The 23,166-nt window shown below is 56.2% G+C and overlaps 1 protein-coding gene across 3 annotated transcripts; it reads right to left on the bottom strand.

The window, feature by feature from the left end:
- Nucleotides 1-636: 636 nt before the first annotated feature.
- RARG (retinoic acid receptor gamma) lies at nt 637-22,386 on the bottom strand. 3 transcript variants are annotated; one of them, XM_055248586.2, is made up of 10 exons: nt 22,049-22,386; nt 21,244-21,310; nt 17,461-17,786; nt 5,666-5,814; nt 5,313-5,454; nt 4,476-4,636; nt 4,101-4,277; nt 3,538-3,742; nt 3,127-3,285; nt 637-1,935 (listed from the first exon to the last, which is right to left on the bottom strand). In XM_055248586.2, the coding sequence occupies exons 3-10, from the start codon at nt 17,642-17,644 to the stop codon at nt 1,748-1,750; spliced, it is 1,365 nt and encodes a 454-aa protein (XP_055104561.1). In that variant the 5' UTR covers nt 17,645-17,786; nt 21,244-21,310; nt 22,049-22,386; the 3' UTR covers nt 637-1,747. The 3 variants fall into 3 exon arrangements, with proteins under 3 accessions (XP_055104561.1, XP_055104562.1, XP_055104559.1); XM_055248587.2 differs by having other exon boundaries at nt 21,244-21,307; nt 22,049-22,307; XM_055248584.2 differs by lacking the exons at nt 17,461-17,786; nt 21,244-21,310; nt 22,049-22,386 and adding an exon at nt 9,988-11,101.
- Nucleotides 22,387-23,166: the final 780 nt, after the last annotated feature.

Below are 23,166 nucleotides of genomic sequence, written 5' to 3'. Positions count from 1 at the left end.
TCAATGGACTCCTTCCCCAGAGAAGAGCAGATATGCACATATGCATAACTGGAGGTGGGGACAGGCTTACAGACCTCTGAAGTCCATTCATGCCCTCCCAGAGATCCACAGGATCCAACATAAGAACCCACACCAGGCCAGACGCAGTGGCTCACGCCTGTAATCCCAGCACTTTGGGAGGCCAAGGCAGGCGGATCACCTGAGGTCAGGAGTTCGAGACCAGCCTGGCCAACATGGCGAAACCCCGTCTCTACTAAAAATAAAAAAAATTAGCTGGGCGTGGTGGTGCACCCCTGTAATTCCAGCTACTCGGGAGGCTGAGGCAAGAGAATTGCTTGAACCTGGGAAGTGGAGGTTACAGTGAGCCAAGATCGCACCACCGCACTCCAGCATGGGTGACAGAGATTCTGAACCCACACTTGGTGGTTGTGGGAAACCCGGTCACTCAGGGTGAGTCCCCATGGGCTCCCTTTCCCCCATCCTGTCCCCACCACAATCCAGGCACATTTCATCCTGTTTTCTTCTACCAAGAAAGCTGCAAAGTCCAATCAATTACAAGCTTTCCCTCCTCACTCAGCTCCCTCACCAGGTCAGCTGGTCATTTCCCTACCACCTCCTAAAGGGAGCCACATCCCATGAGTTTCCATCACTTTATTTTGCAAAAATAGAAAACTCAGCAATATGCGATACAGCGGGGTAGAGGGGAGATGTAAACAGAGGGGAGGGGACAGCACCCTGACCCCCCAAGAGAACACAGGGAGCCAATGGGAATCTTATTTGGCAGCTAAATACAAACTGGGGATTGGAGGAAGAAAGGAGGGGTCACAGGGGCCCTGGGCTCCCCCACCCAAGACCCCTGGAGGAAGGGGTCAATTCCAGGGTGTAAACAAAAGCTAATAAATAAATAGAGGCTTCCTCTGGGTCTGGGCGGGATCAGCTAAGCAGCATCCCCCCCTCCCTGGGCCAAGCTGCTCTGGGGAGTAAAGGGTGGAAGGCACTAGGGAGAGAGGGATCCCCTGGCCCTCTGTAGTGTAGGAGGGTCTCTGCCCCGATGGCTGAGATGGAGGGCAGGAGAAGCCCAAGGCACATGACAGGGCTGGGGGAGGGACTCGTAACGGAGGGCACAGGGTGAACTCTGCACCCAAGCCAAGAGGTGCAGAACGGACCTGCATCTATCTGTCCCTTTCACCCTCTGTTCCTGCCCCAGAAATGCAGGGCCCAGCCTGCCCCCACCTTGACCTGGCACAAGGACGGGGCACGGAGGCTAGCACACACCCTGCAGGTGCATCACACAGCATTAGGCACCAAGGGTAGGGGCAAGAAGGTGGGCTCAGCCCTTCTCCTTTGCCCCCTTTTTGGTCTCTAGTGTTCCTGTTTGCTCCCAGAGAGCCAAGCACCTGGCAGAGGAAGGGGCTGTGGAATGGCAGGGTCTTCCTCTTGCCCTGGGAAGTCTAGGACCCTGGCACCCGGGGGGCAGTGCGGAGATTTTAGAGTCCAAACCCAGGCTCATCCCTCTGCTCTCTCTCTGGGAGCAGGACAGGCCCCCGGGACTGGCGAGGGAGCCGGTTAGATCAGGAAGGGGATGAACACAGAGGTACCCCTGGAAACTTTGGCAAAAACAAGGAGCTCATTGGAAGGGGCGGGGAGAGGGCAGAGCAGGTCCTCCCCCAGTCACTGGTGGTCTGGGAGATGGTCAGTCTGCTGCCTGGAGCCCCAACCCCCACAGCGGGGAGGTCAGGGGCCCTGGTCAGGCTGGGGACTTCAGGCCCCCTTTGCCCTGGCCCCCGGGAACCTCATCCTCGCTAGAGGCATTGGGGTGGGGACCAGGCTGTGAGGAGTCATCCTCAAACATTTCAGGGTTCTCCAGCATCTCTCGGATTAGGGGAGGCATCGGGCCTGGAATCTCCATCTTCAGAGTAATGGCCCTTTCAGCTCCTACAATGGAGAGAGAGAGAGGCTCAGGAGGACAGAGGCACATGGCCCTTAAGGCCATCTGCCTAACCTTTCTCAACTGCCCCTGACTCCCCTAGGGGGCGCCCAGCACAGGCCCACCACCTCTCTGTCCCCAGCTCATCCTCTTCTCACTAGGCTTCCCGGGTGCCACTCCTCTGCCTGGAACCTCTATCTGGCCTTCTCTACCAGGCTTGCTGCCCATTCATCCCATTCTTTCAGGCTGTCTCTTCAGCGAGCGCAATGCACACAACTTCCAACCCCACTCCCCAAGTACCCCACTCTCGAATGTCCAGAGCTTGTCCCTCGTTCCTAGTCCTGTCCTCTTAATAACATTTATTACAATAGCTAATATTTATCAAACACTATGTTCCAGACATCCTTCTAAGCCTGGACTGTCCAACAGAACTTTGCAATGATAGGAATACAGTAGTCATTGGCCACATGTGGCAATCTGAAATGTGACTACTGCAACTGTAAAATGGAATTTTTAATTCAGCACAATTCTAAGTACACTGTATATGTTATGGGGTTTTTTTTGTTGTGTTGCTGTTGTTGTTGCTTTAGAGGCAGGGTCTTACCCAGGCTGGACTGCAGTGGCTATTCACAGGTGCAATCATAGTTCACTGCAGCTTCCAACTTCTGGCCTCAACTGATCTTTCTGCCTCAGCCTCCTGAGTAGCTGGAACTACAGATGTGCACCATGGTGCCTGGCTTTACATTGTATATTAACTAATTTAGTCCTCAAGACAGTCTTACAAGGTACGTGAATAATAGTCCAGTTTACAAACGAGATTAAAAAAGTAAAGCAATTTGCCCAAGACTTTGTCTCTAAATATATATATATGTATATATATATATATATATACACACACTTGGAATTGTGCTGAATTAAAAATTCAATTCTGCAGTTGCAGTAGTCACATTTCAGATGCTTAATAGCCACATGTGGCTAATGACTATTGTATTCCCATCATTGCAGAAAGTTCTATTGGACAGTACTGGTTTAGAAGCAATTTGCCCAAAGTCTCCCACTACTATGTGGCAGAGCTAGGATTCCAGTGTAGATTGCCTGGTTCTCAACTACCCTGTTCTTGTCTCTGCATGTCCTCCTGTCCGACCTGGGAGATCAACAGCCCTGGGAAGACAGAGAGGGGACATCCACTCATGACTTACCCTTAGTGCTGATGCCCCGGAGGTCGGTGATTTTCATTAGCATCCTTGGGAACATGTAGGGCTGGCTGGGCCGCCGGCGCCGGGCGTACAGCCTCAGGGCTTCCAGCAGTGGCTCCTGCAGCTTGTCTACTTTTTCGGGCTCCTCCAGGTCCATGCGGTCTATGGGGACAAGTATACTGGAGTGAGAGGGGAAGGAAAAGATGGGGAAGACACAGTGGCAGATGGCTGATCCCCAACCGGCCTTTTGGGAAGCCTGTACAGGGTTTCAGAACTCTGTGGATGGGGCCGGGTGCAAGAATTACCAGCAGAAGAGACCACTGGGTCCTCCACGCCCCCTCCCAGACAGATCCCGCATGGAGTGGTGGGAAAGGAGACTGAGCACTGAGCAGACGCCAGGGGGCGCCCCCGCACCTCCGCAGATGAGGCAGATGGCGCTGAGCAGCCCTGTCTCGGTGTCATCCATCTCCAGGGGCAGGAGCTGCCCAGCAAAGGCAAAGACAAGGTCTGTGAGGGGCCCGAAGCCGGCATTGTGCATCTGGGTCCGGTTCAGGGTCAGCCCATCGGAGAAGGTCATGGTGTCCTGCTCTGGGGTGTACCTTGTGCAGATCCGCAGCATCTGGAGGTGGGGGGTGGAGGAGGGTTAGTGCTGTTTCTGGGGGATGGGGAAAAGAGGAAATGAGTGGAAAGTGAGGAGGTTAGGTCCCCAGTGAGTGCAACCTGAAGCAGGCGTGGAGAAGGCAGAGGTGGAGGATCTGAGGCTTGGCAGGGGTAGTCCTGGGAAGTCAGGAGGAGACAGGGCACCCAAAAGTCTAGGATCAGGTCATAGGGGCAGAGGCTAAGACAAAAAGAGAGCTGAGGTGTCCCACATGTGTGGCAGGGGGTGCAGGGTAAGGAAATCTTTGCATGGATCAAGGAATTGTTGAGGGTCCCATATGCGGGTCGGGCTGTGGCAGGACCCACAGGGCCTAACTTACCAGGATATCTAGGCAGGCAGCCTTGAGCAGAGTGATCTGGTCAGCAATGCTGAGCCCTGTAAAGCCAGGCAACCGCTTGGCAAACTCCACGATCTTGATGATGCACTTGGTAGCCAGCTCACTGAACTTGTCCCACAGCCCCAGATCTAGCTGCACGCGGTGGTCTGCACTGGAGTTCTGCAGATGGGAGGAGTAGGAGGTTGGAAGGCAAGCTAAGGCCCACCTCTGGGGGCTGGCTTCTCCCAAGCTCTCTCCTCTGCATTCTGATGCCTTCCTTGTCCTCAGCAACAGTCGATGATAGCCTCCAACACAACCCAGCCCCATTCCCCAAAGTGAAGAGTGCCCTGCCCTCACTGGGCTCTGCCCATTCCTCACCGTGGTATACTTGCCCAGCTGGCAGAGCGAGGGGAAAGTCTCCTGATGGGCTTTGCTGACCTTGGTGATGAGCTCTTCTAACTGAGGGCTCAGCTCATAGCTGTCAGGTGACCCTTCTTCCTTCACCTCTTTCTTCTTCTTGTTCCGGTCATTTCGCACAGCTTGTGGGTGGAGGCGCAAGGAGAGGGTCAGGACCCTCAGAGCCTCCTCTTGGGTGTCCTCTCTCACCCTAATTTAATGTGCTCAGTCCTTATCATTAATATCTATTCTCTGGCACTGTAATTAATGCCTCAGTTTCCCTATCGCCTATATTAGCTCCTATTCCCAGGCTGGTTCTCCCCAGCCCCACCCAGGGCCTGCAGCCCCTACTCCCTCCCCAGGCCATTCGGCTCCATCCTGCCCTTCCTGTCACCCTGCAGGAGCTGGGGGAGGGGGGGCAGGATATGCAGGCGGCAGGATATCCACTTATAGCCTTGGCAGCACAATGGGGGCGAGGGAGGGGGTGGAGAGGAGGAGCCACCCCATATCCATCTCTGGCTCAGTCCAGGGAAGGGGAAGGGACTGGCAAGCCCACTGGCTTCATTTCCCCCATGAAACGGGGAATGTGAGACCCTACTTATTCAACCATTCAGAGGAAGAGTCAAGCTCCCTGAGAGGGAGAATGGGAAATGGTGGGGCCTCCTGGGTGAATGGAGCTAATCAAATAAGACTGGCCTGGGAGAAGGCAGCACCCTAGGGCAGGCCAAGTCAGGGAAGTGGGAGTTGCCAGAGGAAAGAGGGCCACAGCCATAGGGTAGGACCAAAGTGCTCCTGCCCAAGCCAAGGATGGCAGCCTACCTTCCTTGGACATGCCCACTTCGAAGCACTTCTGTAGCCGGCAGTACTGGCAGCGATTCCTGGTCACCTTGTTGATGATACAGTTTTTGTCGCGGTGACACGTGTACACCATGTTCTTCTGGATGCTTCGGCGAAAGAAGCCCTGGAGTTGAGGGAAAGAGAGAGGGCCACTGAAGCACAATGCTGGGAGTACCAGCCTCTCACTGGCCTTGCAAGTTGCCCCAGGCTTGACCTAATCTATTAACCACCTATGTGCAAAGCAGTGCTGCTCACACACAGCATCTGTGTGCCTGGTCTCTCATCTTACTAGGGTAATTGGATCCCCCGTCTGCCCACCCCCACCACGTACACACCTTGCAGCCTTCACAAGAGCTGACCCCATAGTGGTAGCCAGAGGACTTGTCATTGCACACGAAGCATGGCTTGTAGACCCGAGGAGGCGGAGGGGGCGAGGGTGAGCTGGGCACCATCTCCTCTGAGCTGGTGCTCTGTGTCTCCACCGCTGGGAGGGAAGCAGTGATGTGAGGGTCAGGGGAGAAGGACCCCACAGACCTCCAGGCTTCCTCATCACACACACCCCATGTGCATTTGTTCCTTGGCCCACCGGTGACAGCCATCACTACCACAGTGCACTAGTCCCAGCAGTAAGCGCTGTCAGAATCCTCTTAATGACCACTATTATCACAGCTTGTTGTGACCCTAGTCCACCCTCCACAGTCTAACCAACTTGTTCACAAGAATGCCAGCCCTCACCCTGTATGACATGTTTAATCCTCCAAATTCCAGACCAAGGCCATTCTGGAAATTGACTTCTCTGGGCCTGTTTCCCTAACTATACAGGAGGTGGGTAGAAGGGTTAAAGCCCTGCAGCTCTGAGCTCTCTAGTCACTCTCTGTCTTTTTGGTGTATCTTTGTCAGGTAGTCTACCTCCCACTGTCCTCCCTGTGGGGCAATAACTCTGGGGGTGGGTAGGCGATGACAGGCTTCCTGTAGCTGGTACTGGCCAAATGACCTGCTGGGATGCTTAGCAGGTAAACCAGGACCTCATTTCCTTTCCAGTAGTACAGGGAGGATAACTCCTCAGGCTTCTCTCTCACACCACCCCTGAATAACCATCAGAGACAGCGGAGCAAACGGGGCAAAGGGGAGTGAGAGGATGCACCACAGCCTTGGTTCACGCCTGAAGAAACTGAGGCCACGAGAGGGGAAGTGACCAGCTCAGTGCCACACCACCAGCAGATCCAAGTGGCTGTGAGTCAGAGAAGCTGGGGAAGCGGAGACTGAGGTGTTTGCTCAGTTTCTCAGGTCTGGAAGCCGTTGGAGGTGTAGCAAACTGGAGAAGTCAGGTGACAGTAGGTAAACAGGACTGATGGGGGAGGGGTCCTGTTTCTGGACCCTCTCTGAGGTTATGTCTTCACTCTGAAAATACCCAGTTGCAGCTCAAAAGGGGTCTCAGCCCCACAGTATGGGGAGGACATGCTCTGCTCTGTTCAAAAGGCTGCTGGGTAAGTGTGTGTGTGTGTGTGTGTGTGTGTGTGCGCGCGCGCGCGTGTGTGGTTGGTCTTCAGAGGCTCAGAAAATTTGTAAATTATTCAACCTGCAGGACCTGTTGCCCAAACCTGGAGGGCCCAAGTTAATGCAAAAAAATTCCTAAGACCCTCCCTAAGGTGTGTCCCACGCACCCACCTCATGAACACCTTCTCCCTTCTAACCCTCTGCAGCCCACCTGGTCAGAAGTCCGCCCCAATGCAGCCAGAAGGGCGGAAGGAATGCCCAGGATGCCAGGGTTCCAAGCTAGCTCCACCCACCCCACAGGCGGGAAGCCCTACCCACCCCCAACACACATACAATCAATTAGCATAAGAATCCTGCCAGGGTGAGATTCCCCAAAGAAAAAGGAGAGAGGAGAGGGGGGAAAGAAGGGTGCCTGGAGTCTATTCAAGACTAGGGACGGGGGCTCCAGGAGGGGCTGGTGCTGAGAGATGTGAGGAGGGCAGGAATGCCTTTCCCAACCTCTCCTCACTCCTCAGACCCATCACTGTGTCCTCCAAGGGCACGTGTTCTGCCCAAGGCCTGTGCGTGGGGTGGTGCTCACTCTGGCGCTGACGCCCTCCCTGCCCGCAGAGCGCTGCCTCATTTCCTCTGTTGCGCAAGGGCCTGGGTGCGGTCAGACTGGCATGGGGCAGTGCCAGCCAATTATAAGACTGGGGGCCTTAGGGAGACAGGCCCGGGGGCAACTTTTCCCGTCTAAGTGATACTGTCACATCCCCACCTCCTGAACCCTAAAGTGCAGCCTAGTGGCTCTGAGGTCAATCTGCGAGGTCAAGGCCCCAGAAAGCTAACTGGGTCTACTCCAATCAGATCCCCTCCCCAGCCTTGGGCTTAGACCCCACCACTGGGATGCAGCTCCTGGGTTAGGCAGGGGCCCCTGCTGGGAAGGATGAGGGTGGGCTCTGGGGTTTTCTCCTTTTAAAGCCCAAATTGCTGAAATTGAGGAAATTCCTGACCAGGCTGCTCGGAGCTTCAAACAAACTCTTTATAACCGGCTGTAAACGCTCCCAGCTGCGAGGCTCAGAGCTGAGCAGCCTGGACTCACAATCTAGCACACACCTCCTTGGAGACACACACACTCACAGGTTAACAACACACAGGGCACCAAAGCAGGCATATTACAATGGGATCCTAGAACCCTCACTAGATTCTGGCACAGACACACAGCCAGAATAGAGACACACTCACTCCAGCTACACCGTGGAGGTAGATGTACCAGTCACAAGGCTGACACACAACACCCAGCACTTGGCCACACAAGGGAACAGCTCTACCACCAGACAAACACCCCAGCCTGCCAACGCAGCACCAGGACACCAAAACTTCCAAACGGACACACACACACACACACACACACACACATCCAGCCCACCTCCACCTGCCAAGCAGCCTTCCCTCTGAAAGTGTGTGGGGGCAGGCCTGAAGCTGGCTTTGTGTGTCCACCAGGATCCCAGAGGTCAAAATTATTAGTCCAAATTAAAACTCAAAAACCTACCGCCAGTCAAGCCCAAAGGGCTTCTTCCATAGGCCTGAAAAAAGACAGGGTCTCTGCCCAGCCCCCAGAAGCCCTTCCTGAAAGATTCTTTCCATCTCAGCACCCCCACAACATACAACATACCCCAACTCCCCATCCTATTGGGCAATGAGAGGAAAGTTAAGAATTCACAGGGATTTGGTGCAAAGCAATAGTTCCATGCTTTCTCGGTTCTTTAAATGACACACTTTTAATTCTTCCCCCACCCCACCCAAAAGTAAAGTCAAGTCCGGTCTCCTGGTTTGCCATCTCCCTCTTCCAGCTTCCCAGTTGTTAAATTTGAGCAGCTCTGCTCTGGAACCAAAAAAAAAAAAAAAAAAAAAAAAAAAAAAAAAAAAATCTGAACTTGTAAACAGCGCTGCCTGGTGCCAAGGAGCGAGGCGCGTTGGCGGGGGCTTGGTGACCTGGCGTGCGCACTCCCCTAGCGCCCGCCGCCCCGCCCGCTGCCCGCCCCTTCCCACCCTTCCCAGCGTGCCCCCAAGCCCCTCATCCCCGGGCCGTCCGCACCCAGGCAGCGAGCACATCCCAGCCCAGGGTAAATTTGGGGGGTGTTCCAGGCTCCGCTCCTGGCCCCTCCCCACATCCCACCCCCGCCAGGCACTGCGGCCCAAGCTTCAAAGCCGCCTCTCATCTGGACTTCATTTTTACTGCCTCTCGGTCCCCAGCTTTTTATTACTGCTCTGGAAAGGGGTTCCAAGGCCCCAGGCCTGGCATCTCCCATTTCACGGAGGGGGAAGATAGATATTTGGGGACCCAGTAATGGTCCTCGCCCTGCCGCTGTCAACTTCAGGCCACCTCCCACCACACACACAGACTTTGCTTTAAACTTTTCGCTTCCTGCTGAAGTTGTGTGTGTTGGAGCCATAGGAAAAAGTCATCTCTGCATGTAACCGCATACACGTTTCCAAACATTTCTTTTTTTATATGGGGGTGGCGTACAGAACTCAGCCTTCTCCCTCTTGTGTGCACAACCTTTTCCACCCGGCATGAGAACACACAGGATGCACTCTCGAACACAGCACTTTCCAAAACCGCCCCCGCAGCCACGCAGGGGCACACGCCCTCCCGGCCTCACGCCACAAACATCCCCTCACAGGCCATGTGGACCTGGCAGCTGTCGCAGGCGACACTGGTGGAGAGACCCTTGCTCCCACACCCACACCACCTAGGCAAGGTGCTGCACACTCTAGGGATTCACACGCTCTGCAAACAATATTTTTAACACTGCCAGCTTCCCACATGGGCTTTACAAACGCCACCCACGGTCCTGAGTGTCATATCCTTCCAGGGCCACGGACCTGAAGGCGCAAACTACCCACACACCTCGGTCTCTCCCTATCCCCAGGAACTCTGGAGTGGCATCAACCACAAGTTCGAGCTAAACACCCACCATAAAAACCACACACACTCCAAACACTACTGCACACACGCAAAGGAGACGCTGAGGCCCCCACGTTTAAAGGGCCAGTACCTTACATAGAAAGGGCCAGAAGCTCGTCCTTGCACCTCAGTTCCACTCTTTACACACGGAAAGAGTAAATCCCAGCCTCTCCTGCACCCTACACCCCAGCCCCGGACTCGGGTACCTACATTGCAGGCTGGCGGGTTGCAGCCAGGCAAAAGATTCAAGTCCGGCGAAACAGGAGCTGCCGGTGGCTCTGCGCAGCAAGCCGGCCCCGGGCCCGGCCGCCCCGTACAGCCGTCGTGGACCCGGGGCAAACGTTTCCATACAGTCGTACATCGCGACCCGGCTTGAAGGGAAGCTGGGTGCTAGAAACACCAAGACCCGCAGCCGATTCCCCCTCCTCCCCCGGCGGCGCCCCGCTACAGCAGGGGGGGAGGGGGAGGGCTAGCATAGGGCGCTGGGCTGCATGCGGGTAAGGGGTGGGCGGGGAAGAGGGGGGATCCCCAGCAGGAGAAAGGGACTGGGCGGGGCGCGAAGCTGGGGCTGCCGCTTTAGCCTCCGTCCAGCTCTATCTGGGTGCTTCGGCAGCTAGCACTGGGGAGACCTTTTTTAAAAGCGAAGCCCGGAGGGGTGGGGGGTGGGGCTTGGAGAGCGAAGGGGGCCGGGCACCGAGATGAGCAGAGCTGAGAGTGGAGCGCACACATACACATACGTACACTCGCTCCGCGGCGCTCGCGCTTGCTTAGACACACATCCGTGCATGCATTTATCTTATCAGACACCAAGAATTTGCAAATATGCAAGAGAGCACATACATGTGAGCCCGCATATAAAATAGGTGCACACACGTTTGTGCAAACACACCTTGCTCGGGAGAATGCTTGCAAGCATACTCCACAGCTCAAAGGCTTTGCACGCATTTGCACGAGGCGCGTGCCCAGGTCGGGGTTGGAGGAAGGAGTGGAAGAACCAAGCATAAGCATTTCCTTTCAGAGTTTTCCCTCTCCCCAAACTCTCCCTTTTTCACACTAGTCAATACAGGGGTGTTAAGGATGACTGGGGAGAGGGGAACGTGGAGGTCCCCGCGCGCAGCTGCTCTCCTGAGGCTCGGGACCTGCACTACCTCCACCCAACTCATTCCCAGGCCTGGCTCCGCCCTCGCCCTCCGCGCGCCCGCTTCAGGGCCGAAAAGTGCATTCCTGCGGCTCGGCGCGCGCTGCCTCCTCCTTCCTTCCCGTCTCCCCACCCCCGGTACTAGGGCCGGAGCGCGCTCCCGCCGTGAACTCTCCGGGAACCCCCCTTGGGGCGGGTGGCCGAGCGCGCTCACCTCCTCCTGACCCGGCCCCGCCCCACCCCGCCCAGGCCGTCTCCAGCGCTGCCGCGGAGTCCCCCGCCCCCTCCAGCGCAGCCAGAGTCTACCCCTCCTAGCCCGAGCGGTCCGCCCTCCGCCGCGGCCCGGGCCGCCACCCTCCCAGTCCCCGAAGCCTTATCCCGCAACTGACGCCCCCTAAGCGCCTCGACCGTCTCTCTCGATGCTCCTTCCTCGAACATAACTTCACTTTTAGAGCACAAAACTACCCCCTAAACTGTGCCTGCCGTGCCAATTGCGCCTCGATGAATCTGCCCCTGATGGCCAACTCCCCTCCTCCAGTTTCTCACTGCCAAGGGCTCCCTCGGCAATAGGGGCGCTTCTGGTCACTGACTGTTCTCAGGGTCTTTAAATACCCCCTAGCCTAGCCATAACTGCCCTCCCTTCGGTTAGTGCCCCTCAGCTCTCCAAGGCCGCAACACTGTTCCCTGGGTTGCCCCTTCCGGCACTGAGCGCCCTCGCCCGGCGGAGAAGGGGGTAGGTGGGCGGGGGGTTGGCCACGTCAGAAGTTTGCCCTCGCCCGGCAGGGCCGAATGGGGTACCCTGGCCCCGGACACCGCCAGCGGCGGCGACTCCCGGAAACCGCCCCTCCCCCGCGCCCCGCCCTCAGCCGCCGGGCCGCCCGGCCTGCCTGCCCAGCCGGCTCTGTCAGCACCGCTCACACGGGCAGCGCCGCGGAGCGGGAGCGGCGCCCGGCCCGGCCCTTCCCCCGCCAGGCGGCTGTGGCTGGGCCAGGGCGGGGCGCGCTTTTCTAAGAATCTGTTGTACCGGGTGGGGGGCGCACTAGGGTGCTGCAGGAGTGGGGCGCCTGTTGGAAGAATAAAGGGCAGGAAGGGGTGCCAGAGTAGGCGAGGGATGGCGGGCGCGGGGGAGGGGCGAGGGGCTGCCGGGGCTGGGAATAGGCCTGACTTGTGGATGGCGAGGAACCTCGGGGTGGCAAGGCTGACTGGGGGGCTTGAAGCAGGGATGGGAAGGGAATGCACTGCTCTTTCCAACCCAGTGTAAGCTCCCTCCTCCTCCCCCAACCCCAAATACCCATTTCTGAATCCAGTCACCCCAACCCCACAAAAAGAAGAAAAGAAAGAAAGAAAGAAAGAAAGAGAGAAAGGAAGACAGAAAGAAAACGAAAGAGAAAGAAAGGAGGAGAAAGAAAGAAAAAGGAAAGAAAGAAAGAAAGAAAGAAAGAAAGAAAGAAAGAAAGAAAGAAAGAAAGAAACTTTCTGAATCAGAATCTGACCAGCGGCAAACAACAACAAAAACAATCAGTTAAGTGCAAAATAGGGAGTACCCCCGAAAACAAGAGGGAAAGAGCCTTGATTAGTCAACTTCAAGCTGTCAGTACCCCCCTTCCCCCTCAGAAATCTGAAAGGTCCCAATTAAGTCAGGCCTGCCTGGTTGGTAATTAGAACCAGAAGTGGCCAGGCCACAGGGAGGGGGGTTGGGAGGAGGGCACAGGAGGAGCTGGGGGAGGGCTCCAGGAAGCCATGAGTCCTCAATAGCCCCCGTTTCTCTTCACCAGATGCACCCCACTTCTCATCACCCCATCTGTGTGTGCATCCCAGGCATTGCATGGAGGGGGTCCTTAGGACCAGGCATTAGGGTGTCAGGCCCGCCCTCCCCATCCACCCTGACCCCCCCCATTCTAGACAGACTTAGTACAGCCTTGGGGAGAAGGTAAGAGGATGGGGGATCTAGTGCCGCCTCTTTTCCCCAAAGTTTCCCCAGCCCTTATTGCAGCAATTAGACCCATTAGCCTTCTAGCATTTCATGGGAACCAGATGTTCTCCACCATCCTGGTGGGAGTATGAAGGGGGCTGCTGCCTGACTCACCCCCTTCCCTATGATCCCCACCCCCAGGGCATACCCAACTCCCAGCTAGAGCCCCCACAAAGGCATAGCCCTAGAGGCAAAGAGGAGAGTACCCCTTCCCAACTAATAAAGCCATTAGCACTCAGATTCTTTTGGGGTCACCCCTTAGAGTCCCTGCCACCCTGGCAAGGATGAGTTTGGCCAGGGCGAGACAGGGCAGGGACAGCTAACTCCTTATGCACTCTGCCTTTCCCTCCTTGCCACCTTCTGGATGGGGCTTGAGGATAACTGGCTCTGAATTCCTCACGCTAAATTCTCCCTTTTTTCTAAAACCCTCCCTCGAAAAGCTGAAAAGGGGGCATTTCAAAGTAGAGCAGACCCTGTCAGAAGGGTAAGTCCTGAGGTAGGAGTCCCACCTGAAGGGCAATGGGAGGGGGTCTCTGGAGGAGGGGGCAGCAGAAGAGCAGAAGAATAGGGAGGTGCGAATGAGAGTGGGGCCCAAAGCAGGGATGTGAGGCGCGTTGGGCAGGATGGGGGCTGGGACCGGGTAGGGGGCCAGGAGAAGGGGGTGCAGGCCTGGGCCCTGGCGGCGGCGGCTTGCCCGGCTCCCCCCCCACCACCCCCCCCCCCTCGCCGCCAAAGAGGTTTCCTGTTGCAATCAAAGCCCCGTTTGTGTCGGCCTGGAGGCCTGGAGCTGGAGCCTGTGCCGGAGGAGGGGAGACCGGGGAGGGGAGGGGAAAGGAGGCAGTCGACTGGGGTTTTTTCCTGGAGGAGGCCTCACTGCTGCCTGCTCACTGCCCTTACCCGCCTGCTTGTTCTCCTTGCTTCTCCCAGTGCCTGGCTTCTCTGTGTCTGCACCTTTGGGCCTGGGTAGCTGTCCCTTGTCTTGTCTGTGAGTCTCTCTTTTTCAGTTTCTTTTAAGCAAGACTCTCTCTCTGTGCCAGCCTGTCCTCAGTTTCTCCATGTGTGGTGACTTAGTGTGATGAAGTCTGGGCTCCTTGCCCCAGGGACAGTGGCCCCATGGCCAGGGCAGCATCACCAGGTTCAGAGGACAAACTGGGCTAGGTCATCAGGACCACAGCTCTCTGCTCAGGGGTGGGAGGAGGGCAAGGCTTCCCTTCCCTTTCATCACACTCTGTTCCCTATAGAAAGCAAATCTAGAACACACTAGGATTCACAAAGATAGAGACTCGTAGGGACACAGACACCTGGGGTTTCATGCACATGCATGAACACACACGCATGCACACACACGTACACACACCCCTCTGCTTTCCATGAGCACAGGCCTGTGCTTGCCTCAGCAGCACGTGCTCCCTGAGCCTCCCCTCCACCACCACGCAGTTCCGAGACGCCTGTCTCACCCCCTTCAGACCCCGAGACAGCCCCAGGAAGTAGAGCAAGACTTCGGTTCTCAACAAGGATGTCCCCAAGGTGCCAGGGACCCAGCAATAAGATCCAAGAGCCAGCCCCAGGGAGAAGTGCCAGACCTCTTCAAGGGCCACCTCTCTTAGTCTATGTGTGAGAGAGAATGTGTGTGTGTCATCCATAGAATAAGGGAGAGGGTGATGAGATGCACAAACTCAAGATGAGTGTGCCTTTGGCATCAGATTTAGGCCTCTAAACCCTCTCCACTAGATGCTCCCAGCCAAAAAGGGACAGCAGGTGGGAGAAATGAGAGAGGACACTCTCTCACCCTTCTGCTACTCTCCCACTCTGGAAGGTTTCCCAGACTCCTGGATCTTTTCCTCTCCCCTATGTCTTCCTCTCCACTATCACTAGGTGCTGCATGCCCCACCCCCATTTAAGCCGCGTAGCGACCCACCCCCAAGCCTTCCCCTCCTCCCTCCTCCTGCCACCTCCCTGCCCAGGCCTGTCCTTCCATGCTAGCTGCACCCTCCCCAGCTACCTGCCCCGGCTCTGGCTCCTCCCTTGGATTTCTCCTTTCAGCCCCCTCCTTCAGCGTGGCCTTCGAAGATGGAGCCCAGCCTGACCACTTCCCTACCTTGACCTCACTTTGAACCCTGACCTTGATCTCAGTGTGTCCACGGCACAGGGGTGCAAAGGGGACATCACTGGACACTGGCTACTAGCTCTAGCATTGTCCCCACTACCATTCTCTCTCCTCTCCCTCTCCACTCCATCTCCTTTACTTGCCTCTCCCAGAACCTGGGAAAATCAAGTCCCAAGAGGCTGACTTGTAGGGTTCTCTGCCAGAAGTACATTCATGTGAGGAGGGTGGTTCCTTCCCACTTCCCCAGGTCCCTAGGACAGATTCATGGGGTGAAAATGAAGTCTGGGGAAGCCCAGCTGAAGTTTCCAAAAAGGGTACTTTGTGCTCTCTTGTTCACCTACATGCCACTCAAATAACCCCTGTTGGACTACAGACATGCCACCAGCAGGCTTCAGCAAACGCCAGCCACAGCATCAGCAGCACTACAAAATCCCTCCTCACTCCTCACACTGACTCTTTGTTGCATGCGCTGGAATTCTGTACATGAGCAGAGGCCCAGGGAGATGCTGCACACACACAACAGCATCAAGTCTTGAGGCACCACACACTCACCCCTTCTCCGATGAACACACTCTTTCCAGTGGAGCTGCCAGCCCAGCCTAGTCACCCCTTTCACATACAGACACACAACCCTCTGCGTGCCCCCTCCTGGAAGCAGGGCGCCTTTTCTTCTACCTCTGTCTCTGCACTTGTGGAGCCACGAAGGATGTGCGTTTATCTTTTTGTCTTTTTCTCTCCAACTCTTTCTCTGAAATTGCTCTTTCCCCCACCCTTCAATCACCTTCTGTTGTCCCCAGTTGAAGCCTTCTATTAACCAGCTTGGAACCCCCACCTGTAACGGCCTGGCCAGGAGGAATGACTACCAGGAGGAGAGGGGTCCCAGAGGGAGGAGGAGAGGAGAGGCTCAAGCCTTGCCTGCTGTCAGCACTCAAAGGCTTAACCCAAAGAGGGCAGGCCTGGGGAACAAGTAGGGATCTGCACAGCATGCAGGCTCTATGCCAGACCTGCAGGGAGGGGAGGAGCCCAGACCCACATCGCTGGAGGAGAGGATGCTTCTGGAACACCCCCTCTGCCTCTCTGGATTACTCATGGTACAAAAGCTACCTTCTTTGCAGTCATTTCCATCCTTCCCAGAACCAAGAAGCACAGTCTCCTGACCCCACACATCTTTGGGGACCTGGCACAGGATTTCTTTCCCCTTTTTGCAGCCTCCACGTAATTCAAAGCAATTTCACCTTTTTTTCTCTCTCTCTCTTTGAGACAGAATCTTGCTCTGTTGCCCAGGCTAGAGTGCAGTGGCGCGATCTTGGCTCACTGCAACCTTCACCTCTGGTTTCAAGCGATTCTCCTCCCTCAGCCTCCTGAGTAGCTGAGATTACATGCATGCGCCACCACGCCCACTAATTTTTGTATTTTTAGTAATGATGGGGTTTTTATTTTTTATTTTTTATTTTTTTGAGATGGAGTCTCGCTTTGTCACCCAAGCTGGAGTGCAGTGGCATGATCTCAGCTCACCGCAATCTCTGCCTCCCAGGTTCAAGCGATTCTCCTGCCACAGCCTCCCAAGTAGCTGGGATTACAGGCACATGCCACCATACCTGGCTAACTTTTGTATTTTTAGAGACAGGGTTTCACTATGTTGGTCAGGCTGGTCTCGAACTCCTGACCTCAGGTGATCTGCCCTCCTTGGTCTCCCAAAGTGTTGGGATTACAGGCGTGAGCCTTTTTCTTTTCTTTTTTTTTTTTTTTTTAGACAGATTCTCACTCTATCGCCCAGACTGGGGTGCAGTGGCAAGATCTCTGCTTCCTGCGTTCAAGCAATTCTCGTGCCTCAGCCTCCCAAGTAGCTGGGACTACAAGTGTGCGCCACCACGCCCAGTTAATTTTTGCATTTTTACGGAAGGGGGGTTTCACCATGTTGGCCAGGCTGGTCTCGAACTCCTGGCCTCAAGTGACCCACCCACCTTGGCCTCCCAAAGTGCTGGGATTACGGTTGTAAGCCACTGCGCCCGGTCCAGTTTCACCTCTTGATCACAGAGCCAGGTGACTGGCCTCCCAGACTCCTCTGCTTCCCAGTCTGGCTCCCTCCAACTCCCCACTGCACGCAGGCAGCAGCTTCATGCTGCACCAGACCCACCCCCAGCTGCCCACACAAAGATATTCCCCTCTACTAGTTGACTGACCCAGGAGGCAGTTTTAGATACCCACCCCCCAAGTTTTAGGCCTGCTACCTCCCTATCCTATTTGAGCAGGAGAACTCTCATTTGCAAACACTTCCATTGAGTCCACCTCCAAACTCCTTCCTCAACACCACTGCCACCCTCCATTATTCACTACTACTCCATTACGCCAAACCCCTGTCCCCTGCCTGCCTTCCTAACTGGGGTGCCAACTCTTTTACCATCCACCCGCCAGATGCCCTCTTGTTAACATTTGCCCTCATTCCCCAAGATCCCTGAGACTCACACAGAGAGGCCATCTCCTTGGGGAGGTCAGGCTGGCCCAGGCCCCGGAAGCTAGGGCTCAGCATCTCGAAAGGCGGAGACCCCCTGAGTGCCCCTGGGAAGGCGAAGGGGAAGCCTGCCCCTGGGTAGCCAGATCCAGGCCCCAGGGCACCAGCCGCAAAGAGTCGCTCCTTATTGGTGGCCATGGCAGCTGCGGTGTGGGAGTCCCCTGGGGTCTGCAGTGGGCGGGGGAGGTCTTCAGCCACAGCCCCCGCCCATGCCCACTGCCCCAGCCTGGGAGGCTCCGTGCACACCCTGCCTGGCCTGCCCACTGGGCCTCCAAAAGTCCTAGGGAGAAAGAGAAAGGAGAGATGAGAGAATGACCACTCTGAGGTTCCAAGCCCTACGACTGTCTCTCAGTTACAGTCTTCTCCCTCTGTGCTGCTACAGTTTATCCTGCCCTGGCTCGGGGCCCTTGCAGTGTGGTAGAGAGGGCAGGGCAGGGGGTTATGCAGCCTCTGAGAAACTCTCCAGAGGAGCTCCAGGAAAGGGTAAACTGAGGTCCCAAGGTGAATGATGGTCGGAGGACTTCTGGTGGAGAGAACTCCTAGATTGGGAAGTGATCATGAATCACCACAACTGGGCTAAGCATTTGACCTAACCCTCACATCAGTCCTGTGAACTGGGAGTTATGATTCTCATTTCACATATGAGGAAACTGAGGTGAAGTGACTGGCTTAAGGTCACATGGCTGCAAGTGGGGGAGCCCAGATTCAAACTCTTTACCATCCTGGAGAAGGCAAACATAACTCTTTTATAACCTGGGAGCCCTACAGCTCTCTGGAGAGGAGTACAAGGCAAAGGTTAGGGGGACAGACTCTAGAGCCAGACTACCTGGACTGTACCCCACCACTTGCTAGCTGTGGGACTTCGGGCATGTTACTTAATCTCTCTGTGCCTCAGTTTCTTCATGCGTCACTGGGGACTAATAATAGGGCCTACCTCATATGGTTATTGTGAGGACTAAATAAATTAACCAATGTCAAGTGTCTGGCATAATGTAGGGCACATAGGAAATGTGACGTAAATGTCTCATATTAGTTTTTTTTGTACCTTATTTTCCTCCATACTCTGCTTCAGTAAGCACTTCCCTCTCTGTTTTCCTCAACACTCCCTCTTCCAGTTTCCCCTCCCAATTCTTCCTGTCTCCAATTTTTCCTCGCCCTCTAAGCCCTCTTGTACCCACTGGTTCAAATCTAAGGATGTTGATGGAGCCCCCACTTGTGCCAAGTGTATGATGCCAAGGAGCTGCTTTGTGGTCAGCTGACTTTACTTCTCTGCTTCCTTTTCTCTCTCTCTTTTTGTTTTGTTTTGTTTTGTTTTGTTGAGACGGCTAATGTTTATATTTTTAGTAGAGATGGGGTTTCTCCAGGTTGGTCAGGCTGGTCTTGAACTCCCAACCTCAGGTGATCCGCCCGCCTTGGCCTCTCAAAGTGCTGGGATTACAGGCGTGAGCCACACGCCAGGGCATTCTGCCTCCTTTTCTTTCTTATTCCTGGGCTCCCTGTTTCTAGGAAGTTCTCCCTGCATCCTCTCCTCCCCTAAAAGTAGGCTTCCCTCTAAGAGTTTAAACCTGAGCCCAGGGGAAGGGGAAGAGAAGGAGGTAGAGAGAGGAGATGGGAATCCTAGTGCTAAGTAGGTGGTTCCTATCTTGATCCTCTGACAAAGGAAAAGTTTGGCTTTCCTAGGAGCCCCAGAACTTCTCACCTCTCTAGGCAGTTAGTGGGCTAGGGAGGAAGAGTCACCCCAGCCTGGGGGTATCTCCACCAGCCAGAGCCATAACAGACTGCTATGAAGGGCAGAGAAGGGCCAAGAAACTAAAATGCAGACAGACCATGGGGTGGGCAGGCCCAGAGGTAGAGGATGGGTATATCTGCCTTTCTTTCCATCAGTATTTGCTTCTAGGATGTGTAGCTCTCAGTCTTTATACCTCTGGTTTTTATTTTTGTTTTTACTTGTTTTTCTTTCTCTCCTCTACCTTGGCCTTCAAGCCCTTGAGGGTAAACTGTCATGGAGGTTACAAGAACCCAGACCCCAAAGCCATCACATTTCACTCAGCCCTTATGAATGAAGCAGCCCCTGCCCCTCACCATGGCACCACCCATACACCCAGCACCCTCAAACTCTTTAGCCCAGTGTCTTCGCAGGCCCTAAAAGTCTGAGCTCCAAGCCTCCAGGGTCCCTCTCCTTTTCCTTCTCCTATTCCCCTCCGAAGTTCCCATCCCTAGTTAAGCCCAGATGGAGCCAGGAGTTCGGGGGCCCCTGAGGCCCCTGGGCCACAGCTCAACTGGCCAGGCCACATTCCAGGTGGATTAACCCCTCCAATGACAAGGGTGAGAAGCTACTAGAGGATTCCCCCATCCCTATGTTCCCCAGACTTGGCTTAGTCTGGGAACAGGGCTCTCTGCCTTAGCCCTCCTTGTCTTTCTTTGCTTCTCACCTACCAATGGGAAACACAGGCAGGTAGGGCAGTGGGGGATCCCCACAGAGGGATGCTCAGCTCGTGATCCTCACCAAGGAATGATGCTGCATGTGAGCCAAGGAGAGTTGTCCTTGGCCTTCCTCTTATTTTGCCTCAGAGAAGGGACTTGGGAGTTAAGTGAAGAGAGTAAGGGGGTAGAGATTCCTCCCATTTCTGAGCCTTGGTTCTGTCTTGGCTGGGAAGAGAAGGGGAGGGTCTTAAACCCAGGGTAGAGGAATGGACTAAGGAATTGAAGGCAGTGCAGAGTAAAAGGAAGTCCTAAACTGAGGCCCCAGATGCCTTGATTCTTTGGGGGACTCGTGGAAAGTAGAGAACATTCTTCCTCTACTAAGATGCCATCTCAGATGGTGGGGAGAGGGGCTCTTACAAAGCTGCTTCTCTTAGAGCTGAGGTGGAGTTGAGGGGAGGGCATGGATGAAGGGGGCTGCCGGATGGAGGGGGGTGCGTTTCCCTGCCGCCCTGCCCACTCCAGAGCCTGGAACAAAGCTGCTCTTGTCGGCCACTCTCCACCCGCTGCCCCCCTCCCCTCTGTATAAACACGACCACCTTTTTCCATGACCCCATCTCCAGCCTGGGCAGAGAACCCAGGCATCCTCTGCTCTAGCCTGGGCCCCCAGCCTGCTCCCCAGGAGGCAGCAGTGGGCCAGGCTTCCTTGGCATTGTGCCATCCCTGGGGGAGTCCAGACCCTTGAGTCTCCACCTCTCATCCCCAGGTGCCCTCCCTCCACCCTACTAGCCCCAGGGAGGGGCAGTGCCCAGGAGGCAGGCAGGCAATGCCAGTGGAATGTGTGTGGGCATCAGAGGGCATGGGCAGGGTGGGGCAGAGGGGGGAACTGGAGGTGCCAGTTAGGTGGCTTTCTGAGCCAGGGGTGGGAGTGTGCCGGGGTGTGGGGGGGCGTGCCCCATGCTGCCTACTAGGCTGTAGGCCACAGTGCGTGTGTGTGTGTGTGTGTGTGTGTGTCTGTCTGTCTGTCTGTCTGTCTGTCTATATGGGATACCCAAGCTCCAGGCACCCTGCGCACACTACCCGCACTCCCCTGTCTTCTCTCTACTTGCCTCAAGGATATGAGACGCTGGCTGTGGTCCTTGACCCCAACTCAGCATCTGACCCTAAGGGCAGAAGCCTCAGACTTGAGGACTGGGATTCCCGCTGCCCAGGACCAGGGCCCTAAAGCGGGACAGTCATCTCAGTCTTCTGCCCTGAAGACCTCCTACTCAGGCTCCCCTGCCCCCACCACCACTAACAACCAAGCATCTTCTTACCGGCTGGCCGCCTGCAGAGTCTGGCTCCTACATACTGGGTCAGGTTGAGGGAACTGGGCCGTAGCTGCTAAAGACAGAGAGGCAGCGTCAGTGGAACTCTGGGACCAGCACTCTTGGGTCCCTGTCCCGATCTTCCTGCTCTTTCTTTGTTCCATTTGGGCTTCCCTCAAGAATACTCCAGAGGTGCCCCCCACCTTGGCTGGAGGGAGCCAAGGCTCGCACCTGGGCTGGGAACGTGTGGGAGGGAATCCAGCACTTCAAGGAAAGTTCACAGATCCCTATCCTATGCACTAGTCCTTCGGAACTCCTGGACGCGGAGGGCCAGGCTCACTTGCCTCCGGACGTTTTCCTTGCCTTCTGATGTCCAAGCTGTGCCATTCCACTGGGGAGGGAGGAACTTGGACCAGCATGGAACATCAAATCTCCCCCTCAGAGCCCGGGGGTAAGGGGGTGGTAGTCTTTCCCCGCGAGAGGAAACCCTGTCTTCTCTCACATTCCCAGCACAAAAATATAAGGCGGAATGCCCCCTGGCTGAAGACTTCCCCAAATGCTGTCCTCTGCTATGCACCAAAATGAAGGGCAGATGACCCAGCCCATCCTCAGCCTGTTAAAATCTTCCCCATTCCCTTCCCACAGCAGGACTGGTCCAGGTCGGGGCAAGAAGCCCCCCTCAAGCCCGGCGGCCAGCCTGGCCAGCCTCGGGAGGGCATTCGCCCGTGCGGCTCCTCCGCGCCCCCTCCCCCAGCCGCCTCGCCGGAGGACCCAGGCGACGGGGCGGGCGAGCCTGCTTCCCCGCCTGACTCACCTGGAGTGGGAGGGGGGAGGGAGGCGGCGGAGCCCCGAGGTCCCGGCGTCGGGCGGTCTCTTGGATGGAGCGTCGCAATGTCCAGGGCTCGCCGTACTGGGGGGCTCCTGGGGGGGGCACGGCTCTAGGCTGGGACTGTCCCGGGGCCTCTCGGAGCCCGCCCGCCCACGTGACCGCCCCAAAATATCCGACACATTTTCTCCCAAACCGCACACTGACTCTGCAGGCGGGGACACGGAAAATATTTTCTTTCTTTTTCTCCCTCCCCACCCCCCCCACCTCCCTCCCTGCCCAACTCCCTCCTCCCCCTCCCGCCCTCGCTCCTCCCTCCCCTGCCTGCCCCTGCCCGGCTCCCTCCTCTGTGCCCTGGGGCTGGGGGGCGGAGGGATGGGTGGGCGGGAGGGCGACTGGGCGGGGCGGCCCGGGACGCCTGGGTCTCTGCCCCTCCCATTTGCTAGGCTTCCGTGACTCCATCCTCTGGGAGGCCGGGCACGGCTGGCAGAGGAGGTCAGTGTCCTGGCCCCGTGATGCCAACCCTCTCTGGCACTTTTCTCCTTTCTGCCTTTTGGGGGGACTAGTTGAGTTGTCTGTGGCCAGGCTGTGACTCTTCCGAGGCCAGTCTCTGGCGCCTCCCCAGTGTAGGCAATGGGGCGGTACCCACTCCCTCCCAGTGCTGGAGTGGCCGGGCAGGAGTATGCCAGATCTAGAATAGATGCTCCTGCCCTTACTCTTTGCTCAGCCTTCACCTGCAGATCCTAGTAGCCTTTCCCCCTAGCCCACCTCAGTCCTTTGGTCCCAGGAGCAAACTGGTTGACTAGTGGCTGTTGCTGGGGGTGCTGAGGCCAGAGCTCACAGACATCTTCCCTGTCATCTTGCCTGGAGTAAGCTCCAGGAGTTAGGGCGCCTGGGTCCCTGGCTGCCAGTTGTCCCCACCTTTAGGCCTGGATTTGGAAGGGGAGAGGCTGGAGAGGAGGGCAGGAGGAACTGTGGCTGGGAGTGGGAGGAGCCTTGGGCTGGGTGTGAGAGAGAAAGCCCAGGCAGAGCTGGTGTGTGTCTGCCCTAGCCAGCACCAGCCTGCCTGCCTGCCTGCCTGCCTGGTAGATGTGCCATGAATGCTG

The sequence above is a fragment of the Symphalangus syndactylus genome, chromosome 17 (genome assembly GCF_028878055.3).
Source record: "Symphalangus syndactylus isolate Jambi chromosome 17, NHGRI_mSymSyn1-v2.1_pri, whole genome shotgun sequence".
Classification (NCBI taxonomy): Eukaryota; Metazoa; Chordata; class Mammalia; order Primates; family Hylobatidae; genus Symphalangus; species Symphalangus syndactylus.
Note: the sequence above shows the minus strand (reverse complement) of the source record. Positions and strands in the feature narration are given on the sequence as shown.